This window comes from Mirounga angustirostris, unplaced genomic scaffold (assembly GCF_029215605.1).
Source record: "Mirounga angustirostris isolate CCGP_5_RB_7025 unplaced genomic scaffold, mMirAng1.0.hap1 SCAF_3, whole genome shotgun sequence".
In the NCBI taxonomy this organism is placed as follows: domain Eukaryota; kingdom Metazoa; phylum Chordata; class Mammalia; order Carnivora; family Phocidae; genus Mirounga; species Mirounga angustirostris.
This window is the reverse complement of record NW_026991711.1, coordinates 66,381,300-66,399,915: the sequence shown is the minus strand read 5'-3', so window position 1 is coordinate 66,399,915 and position 18,616 is coordinate 66,381,300. Positions and strand designations below refer to the sequence as shown.

At 33.4% G+C, this 18,616-nt stretch overlaps 1 protein-coding gene across 9 annotated transcripts in view; it reads left to right on the top strand.

The window, feature by feature from the left end:
- NBEA (neurobeachin) overlaps positions 1-18,616 on the top strand; it is a 680,995-nt gene that overhangs the window by 160,329 nt on the left and 502,050 nt on the right. For all 9 annotated transcript variants that reach the window (XM_064586204.1, XM_054506303.2, XM_064586203.1 and 6 more), the window contains exons 12-13: positions 10,401-10,553; positions 11,708-11,876. In XM_064586204.1, coding sequence (XP_064442274.1) covers positions 10,401-10,553; positions 11,708-11,876 — 322 coding nt within the window. The remainder of the gene's footprint in view (positions 1-10,400; positions 10,554-11,707; positions 11,877-18,616) is intronic.

Genomic DNA, 18,616 nt, shown 5'->3' with positions numbered 1-18,616 from the left:
TAAAAAATCTTTATTTTGTAATAAGCAAAGCATTAGTTTGTGATTTGTCTCTGATTTTAATATATCTGAGTATTTAAGGTAGCATTTCTGTAATCACTACATAATATAAACAATACAAATTAGATGGGTGTAATTTTCCCCATTTTGTGTCATTTGTATCTTGGTTTTTTTATGACCTTCTTTGCTTTAGTCACAATTGTACTAATTCTGGTAATGAATCCTGGGTCTCATAAGAGTTTGGTTGTATCATGTGATTTCTTTTAAAAATTAAAGCGGGAAGTCGTGATACAAATATTGGCTTTTTTCTTTCCTATGGAAATATCTGTCATCCTCATTAGCTCTCTCAAACCTATTCTTATCAGTTAACTCTAACATTCAGCCGCTCTTAAAATGGAACTATTTGAGAAATAATAGAGGTGAGGCCTCAAGTAGGAGGAATAAACTTATTTTTCCCCTTCGGAAATAATATTGAGAAGACTTTTGGAGATAGTTTTCTCAATTCAGATTGCTCTACCTTTGAAATCCTTGTAACCTGTCTTTGCTTTGAAATAAGTATTCTTTCTTGAAGGATTGGTGATTGAGGAGTGGTAAGTTACTAAGTTATTAAGATCATTGGCAGCATTTCTTTATTGAAATAATTTTTTCAGTAACATTAAGCTTATCATTAAGGTATTTGGTTTCATGGAAAACTATTTTTTTTCTATCTAGAGTATTAAGAATGATTTAGAAGATTTATGTTAAATTACATTTTACAAGAATTAGATATTGTGAAATGCCTCTGTGATATTACTGTGTATGACAAGATCACTAATAGGAACTGCCCCTTGAATATACTTTTCATTTATTTACTGAGAGTTTATCAGCATAATTCTAAAGTGAGCATTCTTTTACACTTAAAACTTAGCTTAAAATTAGAATTTTAGTGAGGGACACCTGGCTCGCTCCATCAGTAGAGCATTTGACTCTTGATCTCAGGGTTCCAGGTTCAAGCCCCAAGTTGGGCATAGATCTTACTTAAAAATAAAATCTTAAAAAAAAATTTAAAAAATTAGAAATTCAGTGAAAAGACTTTAAATCAAATAAAAAGACATATATTCAGTTCTTCCTCTTTATCAGAATTAATATCCTTAAAATTATATTGACAAGTTAAGTATAAAATGTTATCTCATTGTGGTTTTAATTTGCATTTTTGGAAAATTAGAATAGATTGGACATATTTTCATATGTATTTATAGTACATCCACTTTTTCTCTTTTGTGGAGTAATTATTCATGTCCTTTGCCAGTTTGTCCAATTTGCTTTCAAGACCCCCACTCCTAGGCAACCTGAAATCTACTTTTCACTCTGATTTGGTGTACTCTAGATATTTCATATAAGTGAGATCATATATTTGTCTTTTTTGTATCTTATTTCATATACCATAATGTGTACAAGATTTCATCCATGTGGTAGCATATATCAGTACTTTGTTCCTTTTAATGGCTGAACAGTACTCCATTGTATGTATATAACACATTTTGTTTATCTATTCAGATGTCAATAGACATTTGTGTTTTTTTCACCTTGGATGTTATGAGTAATGCTGCTATGAATGTTCATGTACAAGTTTTTGTGTGGACATATTTTTTTTTTCTTCGGTAGATACCTATCTATAAATTGATTTGCTCTGGGTCCTACCATAATTCTATGTTTAACCAGTTGAGACACTGCCAAACTGTTTTCCAAAGTGGCTCCACTATTTTACATTTTCATCAGCAGTGTATTAGGTTTCTAGTTTTTTCACATCCTTGCCAACATTTCCCAATTGTCTTTTTTATTCTAGCTTATCCTAGTGGGTATGAAATGGCATATCATTTTTTATTTATAATTCTGTCTAATCATGTTGAATGTCTTTTCATGTGCTTATTGGCTATTTCTGTATTTTCTTTGGAGAAATGTCTATTTAGAAATTTTTCCCATTAAAAAATTGTGATACTTTCTTTTCATTATTGAATTGTAGCAATTTTTTATTCTGTATACTAATCTTCATTTGATGATATGATTTGCAAAGATAGTCTTACATTCTGTAGATCATGTTTTAATTTACATTTCCTTGATGACAGATTAAGTTGAACATTTTCATACATTTATTGTCTTTTAGTAGTTATCCTCTTTTGGTAAATACCTGTTCAAAGTGTTTGCCCTTCTTCATTTGAATTGTCTATCATTTTCTTATTGATTTATGGAAATTCTGTTTTTATCGCAGATATGAGAACTTTGTTAGATATGTATCACGAATATCACTTCTTCTGTGGCCTGCTCTTTTATTCTCTTAATGACCTTTTTGATGAACAGAAGTCCTTAATTTTAATATAGGTCACCATTTCATTTTCTTTTATGATTATCCCATTTTAGATCCTAATGTATCCCAATGCCATGAAACTGTTCTATGTTTTCTTCCCAAAATTTTGTTTTACCTTTCACATTTAGATTTATAATCCATCTGGAATTGGATTTTGTATATGGCATGAGGCATAAAGGTCAGAGTTCTTTTTTAACCCTCAAATATGTAGCTAGCTGGCCTGGTACTGTTTATTGAAGATAACTTCCCACTGCATCAAAATTTGATTTTTGCCATAAATTCGATAACCGTATATAAATGGGATCTTTTCCAGAATTGATCTATTGTGGGTTTTTCTCTTTAAGGCAGTACAACACTATCTTAATTTATATGCCTTTTTAGTATATTTTGATATAGTGTGTCATCTATTTTTATTCTTCTTCAAGATTGCTTTGGCTATTCTTGGGTTTTGGCATTAATACACGTATGCTTGTCAATTTCCACCAAAAATGCTAGGATTTTCATTGTATTATATTGATATCTTTATATCGAATCTTCCAATTCATACATTTAGTATGTCCTTCTATTTACTTAGGTCTCTTTTGTAGTTTTCTATATAGAAAACTTTCTTTTTGCTAGATTTATTTCTAGATAACTTGAGGTTTTTCAAATGTTAGGTTTTTTTTATTTGTCATGGAAACATAGAAATATAATTGGTCTTTATATTGACCTTTTATATACCAATACCAATATTGCTCTTCTTCTATTAATTCTAGTAGTTTGTTGATTTTTCAGAAACATTTCTTTGTAGAAAATCTCATTATTGGAAAATGGCAGTTTTATTTTTTCCTTTCCAGTATTTATTCTTTTTATGTTTTTTCCCATGATATTCCACTACCTAAGACTTCCAGTATAGTGCTGAACAGAAGTTGTAATAGTGAGCATCCCTGTCTTATTTCACATATCATGTGCAAAGCTTCCAGTAATTAGCCACTAAGTATGGCATATGCTGTAGATTACTTTTAGTAGATTTTTAAATCAAATTAAGAAACTGTCTACTACAAGTTTGCTTAGAGTTTTCTTTATCATAAACAGGTGTTGAGTTTTATCAAACACTTTTTCTGCATTGTTTGAGATAATTATGAGGTTTCTTCAAATTTTTCTTAGTTTAGTGAACTACATTAATTGATTTTGATATGTTAAACCACCCTTATATTCCTGGAATCCTATTTAGTCTTAGATCTATCCTTATTCCAATCAGTCTTTTTTCCTTAAAATGGCTCATGTCAGTGTCACCAGTAGTCTTATATTCTTACATCTTAAGGTTCTCAGTTTTCATCTTATTTGACCTGTTAACATTTCAGTTGAAAAAGTTTTTCCTTCTTGAAATGCTTTCTTCAGTTGTATTTTGTGACAGTATTCTTTCTTTGTTTTCTTCCTACTACCTTGGTTTCCTGTTTTATTCTCTCCTACTAGTGCCTCCTCCTCTTTCTAAATTTTAAAGACTGATTTTCCTCTCAAATCTTTCATCCCTCAATTTTCTCTTACTTAATAGCATTTCCATTCACCAAGTAGTTCAGACCAAAAATGTTAATCCATTTTGACTCTTTTCACACACTAAATCCATATCTTCCTAATTATGTTGTCTTGGTATCAAAACATACCCAGAATGAATGACTGCTTCCTACTTACTACCTTACTCCTTTCGGTATCACATTGATATCATCTTATTTCAAACAATCATCCTCTTTCACTATTGGTTATCCACAATCTGTTTTTCACTTGCAGTCAGACTAGTCTTCCCAAAATGTGTCAGATCTTACTGCTCCATCCTTCTAGAATAAATTCACAATTCTCTTACCTTTGATGTCATCTCTTATCATCCTCCTTCTTACTTTCTCTGTTGCAGACACACTGGCCATGCAAAGACCTCTTTGCCTTTCCCTTAAAAACTAAAGTGATAAGCATGAGTCCATCTCAGGACATTTGCATTTTCCCATTGCTTTCATCATTCTTTTTGTAGGTATCCAATATGGCTTAATTCTACACTTCATTTAGGATTTTGCTTATGATTCCTTATCAGAGAAGTCTTCTCTGATCACTCTGAATAGAATAGTACCCCTTCTTCCATAACCATCACTAACTATCTCCCTACTCTGCTAACACCTTATCAGAGAAGTCTTCTCTGATCACTCTAAATAGAATAGTACCCCTTCTTCCATAACCATCACTAACTATCTCCCTACTCTGCTAATTTTTTACAACACGATTCTGACTTCTTTTTTACTTGTTTATTTTTTGCCTTTTTTCACTGGAATGTAAGCTTCAGCTTCATGAATGCAGGGACAGTATCTTTTTTATTCTCACCTTATTGCTGTGTCTTCAGCACCTAAAGAAAGAGTGCCTGCCTTAATAAATATTTGTTGGATTCAATTGAATAAGTGAAAAGCATATGCATGCTTGTCTGATTACCTCAAAGAATATGTTTTTCACCTTCCCAGATGAATATTCACACTGTTTTATTTTTAAACATCAATTGCTGGGTAAATAGTATAGATAATAAAGGTTCCATTTTTATTTTATCATCAACAAATAATAAGCTAATGGTTAACTGTCACTTAGCTTTATCTCCTTGTCTGAGAAGGTATAACTTAGTTATCAAGGAAGGTAGTCTAATGTTAAGAGGCTTTCTTATTCATCACATTTAGACTATCTCATGAACAACTTTTGAGGTACTTTGTTTTGTTTTGTTTTGCCAAAATATGAGTTTGAAGGAAACTTAGAGGTTGTCTGATGTATTCAATATTTTTGGTTGTTGTTAATTAAAAAAAATTGATTCAAAGTAGCTTAAACATTTAGGAAATATGCTTGCTAATGTAACTGGAAATCTAGTGACAGGTGGCTTATCAGTCATAGTCCTGGTGGGAAACATACAGCACACTCAAACTTGGTTATTGAAAAGAGTTTAATGCAAGGCTCTTTAAAAAGTTGTGAGCATTGTTAAGGGAAATCAGCAAGGTTTGCAGAGGTGAGAAGAGTGAGCATTTATCATAACTCAAAAAGAAAGTTACTGTAGTTCTAGGAGAAATTGTACCTGACCAGAGTATGGTCTTCAGTAAAAAAATATATTGTATTGGCCTGAAGGGTGAAGCCAGGGTCCCCCCAACTTCATTTTCTTCCTGTCCTTTAATTTCCTGCTGATGTGTGTAACTAGTCAAACCCAAAGGAAGCCAATAGCTAGGGGAGCCTCCCAAGCACGGAAATAGGATGGGGAAAGTTGGGGAGTAGAGCAGTATGGCCAGTAAAACATATTCATTAATGTGGGCTTTAGGATTTGGTTGTCTGAGTCTCAATTATGTCATCAAGGACCCAGAGTTTTTCTGTATGTCTGCTCTGCCTCTAGACTCTGCCTCCTAGACTCATGATTTTATTTGCCACTATAGCTACTATCCTTTGTGGTCCTAAGAAGGTTGCCAGGTTGACTTAGTGCTATAGGCTTTTACATCCAGGCATCCAGGTGGGGGGCAGACAGAAGAGCTTCTTTCTCCCAATTACTGAACAACATCCTTCCCTCCAATTTGATTGCTCAGGTTAGGTCTTGACCTTCTTTGAATTATTTGCTGCCATGAAAATTTTGATGAATCACTGTCCACCTGTCTGCCCCACACAACAGCAACACATAAGTGATTCATATTGGATTAGGCTTTTAGAGTTCAATTTTGGTGTCCTGGAAGGAGTAAAATGGATGTTGAGGATTTATGATGTACCTCTACTAATTAAGATAATTTCCCACAATTTACTTGATAATATAATGTATGTTCTATAGAGAGAGAATGGTTTCTGCAATAAAAATGAACATTTCTGGTAATCCATTCCATTGTGGGCTGCTCTAAATGTGAGAAAGACCTCTTTTTACTGAATAGCAACTTTTCCCTATAACATCCATTGCTCCTATTTGATTTAGTTACTTCTGGAGTGGATGTTACAATTGTTTTTTTCCTAGCTTCTGAAATTCTATTTCCAGATATGTTCCATCACAATTCATATAGCCCTCATCGTACAGATTATGTCTTCAGTCGTTACCCAAAAGTAATGTCATATAGTTTAAATTTCAGAGCATGCATTTTACAGATTTGTAACTATCAATTATACAAGTATAACTGTTTTGAAAATCGCTTTACTTGAGAAATGAAAGCAAATATAAAAATAAAAAATATTTTAAAGTAATCATTCAAACTAAACACATTGAAACAGAGTTGGGTATCTTCTTTTATCTTCTCTTAATCTATGTTTTGTCTTATCTGTTCTATTCTTACTCTGTTCTTGAATTTGACATGAATTCAGTTAAACATCTGCTGAGGATTATGGCAGGTACGAGACAGAAAAAAAAGATGAATAAGATAGTATCTTCTTTTATTACAGGAAAGAAAGATATATGAATAATAAACAGTAATGCAAGGCAGAAGGAAGAAATACAACTTAGTGGTAAAGGTAACATGCTATTGAAGGGAACTTTCATTTTCTGCCTGATAGGATTTTTGAGTAGGCCAATAAAAAACCACAAGTTTAGAAAGATATTTCCTAAAGATCAACTTTAGAATAAAACCTACCACCCAAGAGCTTAATTGCTATAAAAAAAACCTGACACTTTATTTTTAGTAATGTGGAAGGAAGGCCTCATGTGATGCTTCCGGCATATCTTTTTATAACAGAGCAAGTTAAAAACTTGTTTTCAAAATATGAATTACTTCCTCAAATGAGTATGTTCATAATGGCCAATCTGATTTTATATTTCTTTAGTATTCTTTATAAACACATGACAATTTAATTTTTTTATTTTTATTTTTTAAAGATTTATTTATTTATTTGACAGAGAGCACAAGCAGGGGGAGTGGCAGGCAGAGGGAGAGGGAGAAGCAGGCTCAGGGAGCCCGATCCAGGGCTCCCAGGACTCTGGGATCATGACCTGAGCCTAAGGCAGATGCCTAACCAACTGAGCCACCCAGACGCCCAGCACATGATGATTTTATAGGATAAAATCTGATCTCTGAAAATGTTTATCTAGGAACAGGATCTGACTCTTCTAATGTTCCTGAAATCATTATTACTGAATAAAAATATATTTATAATAATTATAAGCTATGTGAAATTCTCTATTCTCTATTATTATATGTTAAATATATTATATTATTATTATAATAATAAACTATGTGAAATTATAGCTAGTAAAGGAAGGGCTAAAGCTTTATATAACCATTGATCTTGTTTTAATTTTATTCACCTATCTATGAGTAAAATGTTCTAGAATTTAGAAGTATTGTATTCTTTTCATTAAAGTTCCTTTAACGTGAGTGCTCAAACTTTGATTTTTCTCTTTTCTTAAAGATTTATTTGCTTTTGTCTTCCACCTTCCCCCCCTTTAATAATTCAGCTACTTGTTAGGATCATTTTTATATCTTCTTATAAAATTTTCATCTAAAGTTCTGCTCCTAGGCTTGATTTGAATTTTGTAGGACTATTGCTTATCTACTCACCACTGGTGTTTTGTCAAACATAAGCGTAGTAATAAAAAATCATTGGAGCCTTATCATACTTCAAACTGATTGCTCCCTTCTCAGTAAAACCTCTTGTTAATCACTTTTCCATAAATTTGCTATCCTCTGTGTTTTTTCATGCACTTACTGACATCTAACTTGTTACATATTTTTTTTTATGTTACTATATGTCCCTGTCTTCTCCTCCCTTAGAATTTAAGTTCTGTGAGGGCAAGGCTTCTTCAGTTTTGTTAACTGTTCTTTCCACAGTTCCAAGGAGAGTCCCTGGTGAATATTAAGTACCCTATGTATGACTAAATGAAAAGTACTGAATCTGCCTTTAAGTAAAGGAAATGGATGCAAGCGTTTTACAAGTTGAGGGAGCCTGGTAGAGAAAGCAGATGAAGCAAACTCATGTTGTGTAGGCAAAATTGACCCAAAGAAATATTTTGTTTGGCTCAATGAAAAGTTTTCTAGTAATGAATTTTACTTCCTTTAGGTACCTTGGGCAGTTCTCACTACTCATTATTGTCTCCTACCCTAAATGCATACATTGTTAACTGTTTGAATATTGTAATCATATGAGTTTGTGGCCTCTTGTGTAGAAGTGTGAAATGCACGCATGCTTATGTCAAATTTATTGAGCTGCCCTTGTTAAGTAAACCATATGGGAAGTAAAATGGCTAAGACAGTTTAGTCCCTTTAGACCTAAACTATCCCATAATGATACTTGGACTTCAGTCAGTGGATAATGGAGAGAAAGGTGTGATGTGACCTGTGCTCTGGGGTTGAGTGGTAGATGGTTCTTTATCCTAGGGAGGATCAAAAAGGATCACTAGATGAGGAAAAAAGGATTTGTATAGTAAGATATATTTTTGACATTTGAATTAGAATTATTGGCTTTTAAAGAACAGCATTTCCTCTATAATATTTTCATCTGAAATTATACTCTTAAGGTGGCATTTTCCAGTCAAAATATAATGCAAGCCTCATATGTAATTTTTTAAATTTTATTATGTTAATCACCATACAATACATCATTAGTTTTTGATGTAGTGTTCCATGATTCACTGTTTGCATATAACACCTAGTGCTCCATTCAATACGTGCCCTCTTTAATACCCATCACCAGGCTAACCCATCCCGCCACCCTCTGCCCTCTAGAACCCTCAGTTTGTTTCTCGGAGTCCATCGTCTCTCATGGTTCATCTCCCCCTCCGATTCCCCCCTTCATTTTTCCCTTCCTACTATCTTCTTTTTTAACATATAATGTATTATTTGTTTCAGAGGTACAGGTTTGTGATTAAACAGTCTTACACAATTCACAGTGCTCACCGTAGCACATACTCTCCCCAATGTCTATCACCCAGCCACCCCATCCCTCCCACCCCCCACCACTCCAGCAACCCTCAGTTTGTTATTTAAAAATTTCTAGTAAAACATAGCCAATGAAATTAATTTTAATAATGTATATTATTTAACCTTGTATATCCTAAATTTTATCACTTCAACATATACTCAATTAAAAATTATAAAAGATATTTTGCATTATTTTTTATTCTAAATCTTCAAAATCCAGTCTATACATATTTATAACATTTATCACCTAGGACTAGCCACATTTCAAGGGCTTAGTAGCTACACATGACTAGTGGCTTCTGTATTGTACAGTGCGGCTTTAAGGTTTGGTTTGAATTTTGGAAGGTCTGTCATTTATCTAAATAACGTTGGTAGTAGGTTATGTATTGGTGATGGCAGTTGAAAATCTTGATGGGAGGTTTAGCATAGAGGTATTGTTCTATGAAGCTGTGAAAGCATAAGGTATCATCTAGAGAGAATGATTTTATGGAAAAGAGAAGCCAAATAAGTAAGTTTCAGCTGTTCCCATCTTTTAAGCAAAGGGCAGTGGGGAGTAATCTGAGGGTCATGAAAGCCAAAGGGACAGTATTTCCAGGAAAGTAAGATTTGCTTTTCATATACCATGGCTAGGTTGAAAGGTTTATGCTGAGTAAGATGCATGGCATTTGTCCATGTGCAACTCATTTGTGACTTTATAAAGAAAGGATTCAGTGGAATGGTGGAGTCAATTTATTTGCCCGTTGGTTTGGATCTCGTGAAAGCACTTCTCGTTCCCAGTATCTTGTGTGTGTGTGTGTGTGATCATGATAATTAATTTTATTCTATTGTAATTTCCTTTGAGATCTCTTCTTTAGTCAATTTATACAAAAATGGGTCAAAACCATTTTTATTCATAACTTATTTTATTTCTTTAGTTTGCTTTGAGAGTGGCATTATTTAACCTGAGTTACTTATCTGCAGTTGTTCTGGGAAGGGCTTCAGGTAACAAACTGTCATTCAGAAAATTATCTTAAAATTTTACGTTTCTGAATATAATTAAATTTTGGAGAGCAAAGGAAATATATAGTTCTGTATTTAAATTATTAGGTATGGCATATGAAAAATTCATACGTACTTATTGTAAGTCAGCAATCTTAAAATTTGATATTCTGGATATTTTTAGCTTGAAAATCTTTTTTTTTCTTTAGTCATCAAGAGTTCATATAACTAGAGCTGTCCTGGAGCAATTTTTATCCTTTGCAAAATACCTTGATGGTTTATCTCATGGAGCACCTTTGCTAAAGCAGCTTTGTGATCACATTTTATTCAACCCAGCCATCTGGATACATACACCTGCAAAGGTATAAATTTCATTCTCCTTCATTTTATTTTAGTATAATGTTAATAAATTGTAGTTATGGATCTAAACTATGCAGTAGAAAGCATTTGGATTTTTTCAGCATATTTTATAGTCAGCCTGAAACAGCTGTATTACCAGAATCAGCAATCACAATATTAAATATGTAAATATTAAAATAAATGAAACTGTAATTTAAGCTTGATATAATAACTACATTCTGAAGTTAGTAGTTGTGATTCATATCTTTCCAAGAAAGGATTTGGTACACTGATTATTAAGACTAAAAAAAGAGAAAATAATAGGTAACTAATCATATAATGATAATTACAATCATTGTGACTAAAATTGCTTATATTGTGAATATAGAGCTTATATCATGATTGTAAATATTATTTGTTTTAAAATAAATATATATATATTGTTTTTTATATATTAACATAAAATTTTTATTATTTTGCATACCTAAATTTAGCCCTGTTATATTCTAGTGGAAATCAGTAATGAGGGACATCCTTCATAAATGTGAGCTGCCTTTTACAGTTTTCAAATTTTCCACATAACTTTGGTTAAATTGTATAGGGTCTGACTTTTATTATTGTCTAGCATGTTAATTATGGTGCTAAACTCAAACTTTGTTCACTTTTTAAGCAAGATGTTTGACTTGTCATCTCTCTTACTTATATGGTTAGATTCTGATACTGTGGCAGTGGGTTAAGAAAATTTGGAATTACGTGAACTTTTAGGATATAAGACTGTGTATATTTTTCCCAAATATGATATAGCTGACTCATGTTAGTTCTGTTCTTCTGAGCTGCTGAAATGTACTTTGATAAAGGGCTTTAGTCTAGGTAACTTTTTAAATAATTTGCTCTACCTATCAGTTACTTTTGATCAGTTCACTCATTTAAAATTATTTCATTGTTAATAGCTACAGATTACCTTTATTAAAATAAGTTTTATTAGACTGTGTTGGCTGTGGATTATTTTCTTTTAAAAATATAAATAATATTTAATAAATAGTTATTTTTAACCTCATAATAAATGGTTCTTTCTTCATCTTTACTAATTTGCATTTAAATTAGAATGCATATTTATAATATAAACACTTGAGGCATTTTAAATTTATTTTAATGCTCTGTTAATATTCTGTATTAGGTTCAGCTTTCCCTGTACACTTACTTGTCTGCTGAATTTATCGGAACTGCTACCATTTACACCACCATACGCAGAGTAGGAACAGTATTACAGCTAATGCACACGTTAAAATATTACTACTGGGTCATTAATCCTGCTGACAGTAGCGGCATTACACCTAAAGGATTAGGTAAGTACAACACTACCACTACGTTCATTGTACTACTACTGTTTTATATCCTGAGTACTGTTATAGGCACCAGATGTGCACGGTTATGAAAATATCACTGAACTATTATCTTTCTTATATAGTACCTTGTTATATTGAGACGTTTTTGTGGCGAGAAGCTTATAGTTCTGAAATATTAAGTTATTTTTGGAATAAAGGCAGGTAAGAATAATATTCCGCCTTTTAGCCTATATGCTTGTTGTGGCTCAGGAAAATATATTCATAATATTAAAATCGGATGAAGTGCTAAGTAAAATAAGTCAAGCAGAGAAAGTCAATTATCATATGGTTTCACTTTTTTGTGGAACATAAGGAATAGCATGGAGGACATTAGGAGAAGGAAGGGGAAAATGAAGGGGTGGAAATCGGAGGGGGAGACGAACCATGAGAGACTGTGGACTCTGAGAAACAAACTGAGGGTTTTAGCAGGGAGGGGAGTGGGGGAATGGGTTAGCCTGGTGATGGGTATTAAGGAGGGCACATTCTGCATGGGGCACTGGGTGTTATATGCAAACAGTGAATCATGGAACACTACATCAAAAACTAATGATGTAATGTTGTATGATGACTAACACAACATAATAAAATAAAATAAAATAAAATAAAGATGAAAGAAGAAAAAAAAATCAGATGAAATTGATCATGGCCAGTGTGTTCTAATACAGTTGTTTCAAACCTTTGAGATAGTTACCTTTCTTTATATTTTCTCCCCAAACTTCACCCTTTATTCTAAGCATAGTAGAAACTAATTTAATACTTCATTTTGTTGTTTAAAAAATATTGCCAGGGCACCTGGGTGGCTCAGTCGGTTGAGCATAGGTCTCTTGGTTTCAGCTCAGGTTGTGGTCTTAGGGTCTTGAGATTAGACCCCACCTCCGGCCCTGTGCTCAGCGCGGAGTCTGCTTGGGATTCTCTCCTTCTCCCTGTGCCTCTCTCCCAGCTCGTGTGCATGCGCATGTGTGTGCGCACTTTCTCTGTCTTTCTCTAGAATAAAATAAATAAAATCTTAAAAAATATAAAAATAGGGGCACCTGGGTGGCTCAGTCGTTAAGCGTCTGCCTTCGGCTCAGGTCATGATCCCAGGGTCCTGGGATCGAGCCCCACATCGGGCTCCCTGCTCGGCGGGAAGCCTGCTTCTCCCTCTCCTACTCCCCCTGCTTGTGTTCCCTCTCTCGCTGTGTCTCTCTCTGTCAAATAAATAAAATATATATATATAAAAAAAGATTGTTCACAGGTGATTTTTAAAAAAATAAATAAATTAAAATAAAAAATATTGCCAATTTTCCTAATTATATAAAAATGCATACTCATCATAGAAAATAAAATGATATAGAAGAAAAATATTATTCGTAACCCAACCCCAGGAATAAGAACTGTTAAAAGTTTGGTGTATGTTTTTCCACTAATTTTCATTGCATTAAATGGGTGAAATATTTAACTCTTTTACAGAATTGAGATTTTCTTGATTTTTTTTCTGTTATCTTCTTGACTCTACATAGTAATCTAAAAGAATGTACCACTTACAAGTTTCTAAAATTTTGATTCTATAAATAACGCAGTGATCTGTTCCTTTGTATATAATCATTTACTTACATTTTTGATTTGTTTAAAATTACTGAGAGTAATTACTGTGTAGTATGTGAGAATGCTTTTCTCAGCATACTAACAATAGCATTGAAAATTACTGTTTTATAAAAATCTTTTTAATAAGGCAAAATAACATTTCACTATTTTAATTTTCATTTATTAGCTTCTGTTATGTCTTTTATTGACAGGACTTTAAAAATTGTGTTATTTGCAATCTGTTATATATAATTCTGTCATTCATGGCTTTTTCTATTGTTTTTAATCTTGATAATGCCTAAAATTTACTGAATGTTCACCATGAGTTTGAATCTACACTAAGCATCCTGTTAATTTTATTTCATCATTTATATATAATGTAATTATATATGCATAGGCATGTTTACACATACACATCGGACCTTATAACTTTGCTGTCAGTATCACTGTTATTTTGTAGGTTAGGAAACTGAAAGTTGGTACAAAGTAACAGAACTAAAATTTGAATCATGTCTATGTGACTCAGAGCCCTTCTCAAACACTACACTCTGATAGTTTTCTTTACCCCAAACAAATCATCTATTCATACATATTCATTTCTGCTTCAGAAAATTAATTTCTAATTTACAGAAAGTTGCAAGAGTTATACAAAGAATTATCATAACCCCCACCATGTTTCCCAGTATTTTATATTTTACCACATGCACTTTATCATGTATATATAGTCATATATACATGCACATATTTTTTTCTGAATAAATTGAGAATAAATTGTAGATGTGATACCATATTACCCATTTTACTGTTTATTTCCTAAAAGGCATAGTCTTAGATAAGCAAGGGCAACCCTAAAAATCAAGTAATTAGCACTAATACATGCAATCATGTAATCCAAAGATTGCATTTAAATTCCAATTATTCCAATAATATCCTTTCCAGACAAAAAAAATCTTTTTTTTCTCTCTGAATTTCAGCCAAGGATTGTATATTGCATTTAGTTGCCTTGTCACTTTAATATTCTTTAATATAGAATGTTTTTTGTTTTTTTTTTTTAGTATTTCTTTGTGTTCCATGACCTTGATATTTTTGAAGACTACAGACAAATTACTTTTTAGAATGTCCCCTAACTTGGATTTGTTTGGTATTTGCTCATGATGATCCAGGTTTTTCATTTTTGGTTGGAATCACATAGAAGTCATACCAATTCTGTCACGCTGTTATCACGTCAAGAGGCACATGACGTGGAGTTGTCTTATTACTGGAGATGTTGCCTTTGATCATTTGATTAATGTGGTGTCTGCCAGGGTTCTTCATTATAAAATTGCTACTTTCTCTTTTGGAATAATAAGTATTTGGTAAAGAAATACATTGAGACTATTTAAATATCCTGTTCTTCAACAAACCTTTGCTTCCTGGTTTTGGTTCATCAGTGACTCTTGTCATAATTGATCTTTACTGTGATTGCTGCTAAATGACAGTATTTTCTGAGACATTTACCAGTTTGAATTCTACTACAAGAAGGAACTTGTTTTTTCTCTTCCATTTATTTGTTCATTTTATATCAGCATAAATTTCATGGATTTCTACTTTATTCTGTTTATTATATCAATAGTTGGTACATTTTCTCTGCAGAGGGCCACACAGAAATATTTTAGGCTTAGGGAGCCATAAGGGCTCTGTTACAAGTAGTCAACTCTGCCAGTGTATAGCCAAAACAGACATAGACAGTATGTAAATGAATAGATATGGATTGTTTCAATGAAACTTGAAAAATGTTAAGGTTTAATGGATTTAGCCCAGTGACTGTCCCCTGGGTTGTATCATTATTTATTGGATGTTAAGGTTGTCCCAGATTTGGCTTGTAGGAGACCTTCACATGAGATCTTGGGTCTTTATGACAGATGTTCATAATTTTTTAGTGCTTGCTCTCTGCCACAAGATGTTTTTGGTTCATTTTATACTTACCCAGTCCTGGAATCAACCATTTCTCCAAAGACCCCTGGTTTGTCTTGGTGGATATGGTTTTTGAGATTTAGGTGTTCGGTGTGCTTGTTGTGCTTCTTGCTCTTTGAGTGGCATTGCTTCTAGGCATTCTGCGTGGATCTAGGAAAAATAGGTTTATACGTAGATACCTTTCTTTCCAATTTAAAACCACATGGTTCACTGTAGCCTCAAACTTATTATATTTATAGCTTTCTTCCTTCAATAGTGAAAAATCTGGCTTAGGTCATCTTTAATGTATTTATATATTTGCTTATTCTACATTTTGAAGCAATATGCTGACATTTGCACCATCACCTTCGCAGCTTTGACATTTCCAGTCAGCCTGACCATCCCCTCACCTCTAATTCTGCCTGGTCCTTGTCACCTCCTTCGCCCTGATTGTTTCTTTGCTGCTGACCACACTCCTAGTCCATGTTGTCTCCTCACCCTGACCCTGAAGGTCCTGCCAGACTTAGTTGCCTCTTTGGCCCTGCTAGCATCTGGTGTTTCCTTGGCCTCTGCTACTTCCTCCCATCTCTGGGCCCTCAGGCCTAATTGGTTCTGGCTACCTCAAGGAGGAGAGGGAAGAAACCAAAGAAATATATTTTAAAGAAAAGTGGCAAAAAAGTGGAAGAGAATTTCTTTTTCTTTGCAGTTTATTCTTTTTTAGTGTATCTTTTTATTTATCATTTTTAATATATCTTTTTAACTTTTTAATACAACTGAAATTAACTTTGATATTTAGTGAAATGTGAGGCTCTGACTTGAAACATAGTTTTCTAAATAACAACTTTTTTCAGTACTATTTTGAAATGAAATGATTTAAGGACACTCTAAAGATAATTTGTACTACACTAGCTTTTCATTGTACTAATTCATATGCAGGCACTGACTTAAGAAGTAGGATCTTTTTGCTTTGACTCTTATTTAACACTTCTGTCTCTTAAATTATTATTATGTAAGGTTCACTGTAAAAAATGTATTTATATTAACCAGGTACCATAGTAATACATGATCTTAGTTAACAAGTGGAATAATACAAATGTTTAAAAACAAAAACTTACTTTCTCCCAAGGAGCCAGTATCACCAGTCTTACATATTCTTCTACCTCTTTTTCTATGCTCATACAAACACAAACTTACACATGCCTACATGTGGATGCTTCAACTTATAGGTATTTCAAAGATTTATTTTGAATACATCATAAATGCAAATATGTAAATATGTAATAAACCTCAGATAGGTCCCATCAAGCTTAAGAAATAGAATATTACCATAAACCTGTATTTACCTATCTTTGGTCACATCTTCCTCCCATTCCCAGCCATAGAGACAACCCCGTGCTCAATTTTATGTTTTATGTTTTATTTTATGTTTATTATACCTTTTCCTTTCTTGAATGCTTATTATTTCTTTAGTATGTTTTACTACTTTGCTATTTATGTATGTATTCCTAAACAGTTGATTCTTTAGCTTCTGTATTTTACATAAATGGTGTCATTTGTGATTTTTATGTCACTCAATTTTATATTTGTAAAATACCTGTTTATACTATTTTATAAAATATGGATTCATAATATGTGTATAAATAAGACTCATACATATGTATATATTTTTCTAAAACATCCTCTTTGTACAGTGTCTGACAGTAGTAATAATAGCTAACATTTACTAATTAAAATGGACCAGGCACTATTCTAATTCCTTTACATATGTTGCTCTATTTAATGCTTACAAAATAACCCTGTGACATGAGCATTATTATTATTCTCATCCTTACAATAAATAAAAGAAACAACCAACACACTAAGATAATATAAAACTGTCCAATTTCATTAAATGAAAGTAATTATTACTAAGATAATGGCTGTCTCTACCAGGATGGAATGGAGGATGTTCTCAAGTTGTGGTTCAGAGCTTAGGACTGGTATAGGTTGTTTTTCAGAGTCCATAGTCTCTCATGGTTCATCTCACCCTCCGATTTCCATCCTTCATTCTTCCCCTCCTCCCCTCCTACTATCTTCTTCTTCTGATTTTTTTTTTTTTAAACATATAATGTATTATTTGTTTCAGAGGTACAGGTCTGTGATTCAACAGTTGTAAGACTGTAAGCAATTCACAGCGCTCACCATAGCACATACCCTCCCCAATGTGTATCACCCAGCACCCCATCCCTCCCACCACCCACCACACCAGCAACACTCAGTTTGTTTCCTGAGATGAAGAATTCCTCATATCAGTGAGGTCATATGATACATGTCTTTCTCTGATTGACTTATTTCGCTCAGCATGATACCCTCCAGTTCCATCCGTCTCGTTGCAAATGGCAAGATCTCATTCCTCTTCATGGCTGCATAATATTCCATTGTATATATCTACCACATCTTCTTTATCCATTTATCTGTCGATGGACATCTTGGCTCTTTCCACAGTTTGGCTATTGTGGACATTGGTGCTATAAACATTGGGGTGCATGTACCCCTTCAGATCCCTACATTTGTATCTTTGGGGTAAATACCCAGTACTGTAATTGCTGGATCATATGGTAGCTCTGTTTTCAACTTTTTGAGGAACCTCCATACTGTTTTTCAGAGTGGCTGCACCAGCTTGCATTCTCACCAACAGTGTAGGAGGGTTCCCCTTTCTCCACATCCCCGCCAAAGTCTGTTGTTTCCTGACTTGTTAATTTTAGCCATTCTGACTGGTGTGAGGTGGTAACTCATTGAGGTTTTGATTTGGATTTCCCTGATGCTGAGCGATGTTGAGCACTTTTTCATGTGTCTGTTGGCCATTTGGATGTCTTCTTTGGAAAAATGTCTGTTCCTGTGTTCTGCCCATTTCTTGATTGGATCATTTGTTCTTTGGGTGTTGAGTTTGATAAGTTCTTTATAGATTTTGGATACTAGCCCTTTATCTGATATGTCATTTGCAAATATCTTCTCCCATTCTGTGGGTTGTCTTTTTGTTTTGTTGACTGTTTCTTTTGCTGTGCAAAAGCTTTTATCTTGATGAAGTCCCAATAGTTCATTTTTGTCCTTGTTTCTCTTGCCTCTGGCAATGTTTCTAGGAAGAAGTTGCTGTGGCTGAGGTTGAAGAGGTTGCTGCCTGTGTTCTCCTTTAGGATATTGATGGACTCCTGTCTCACATTGAGGTC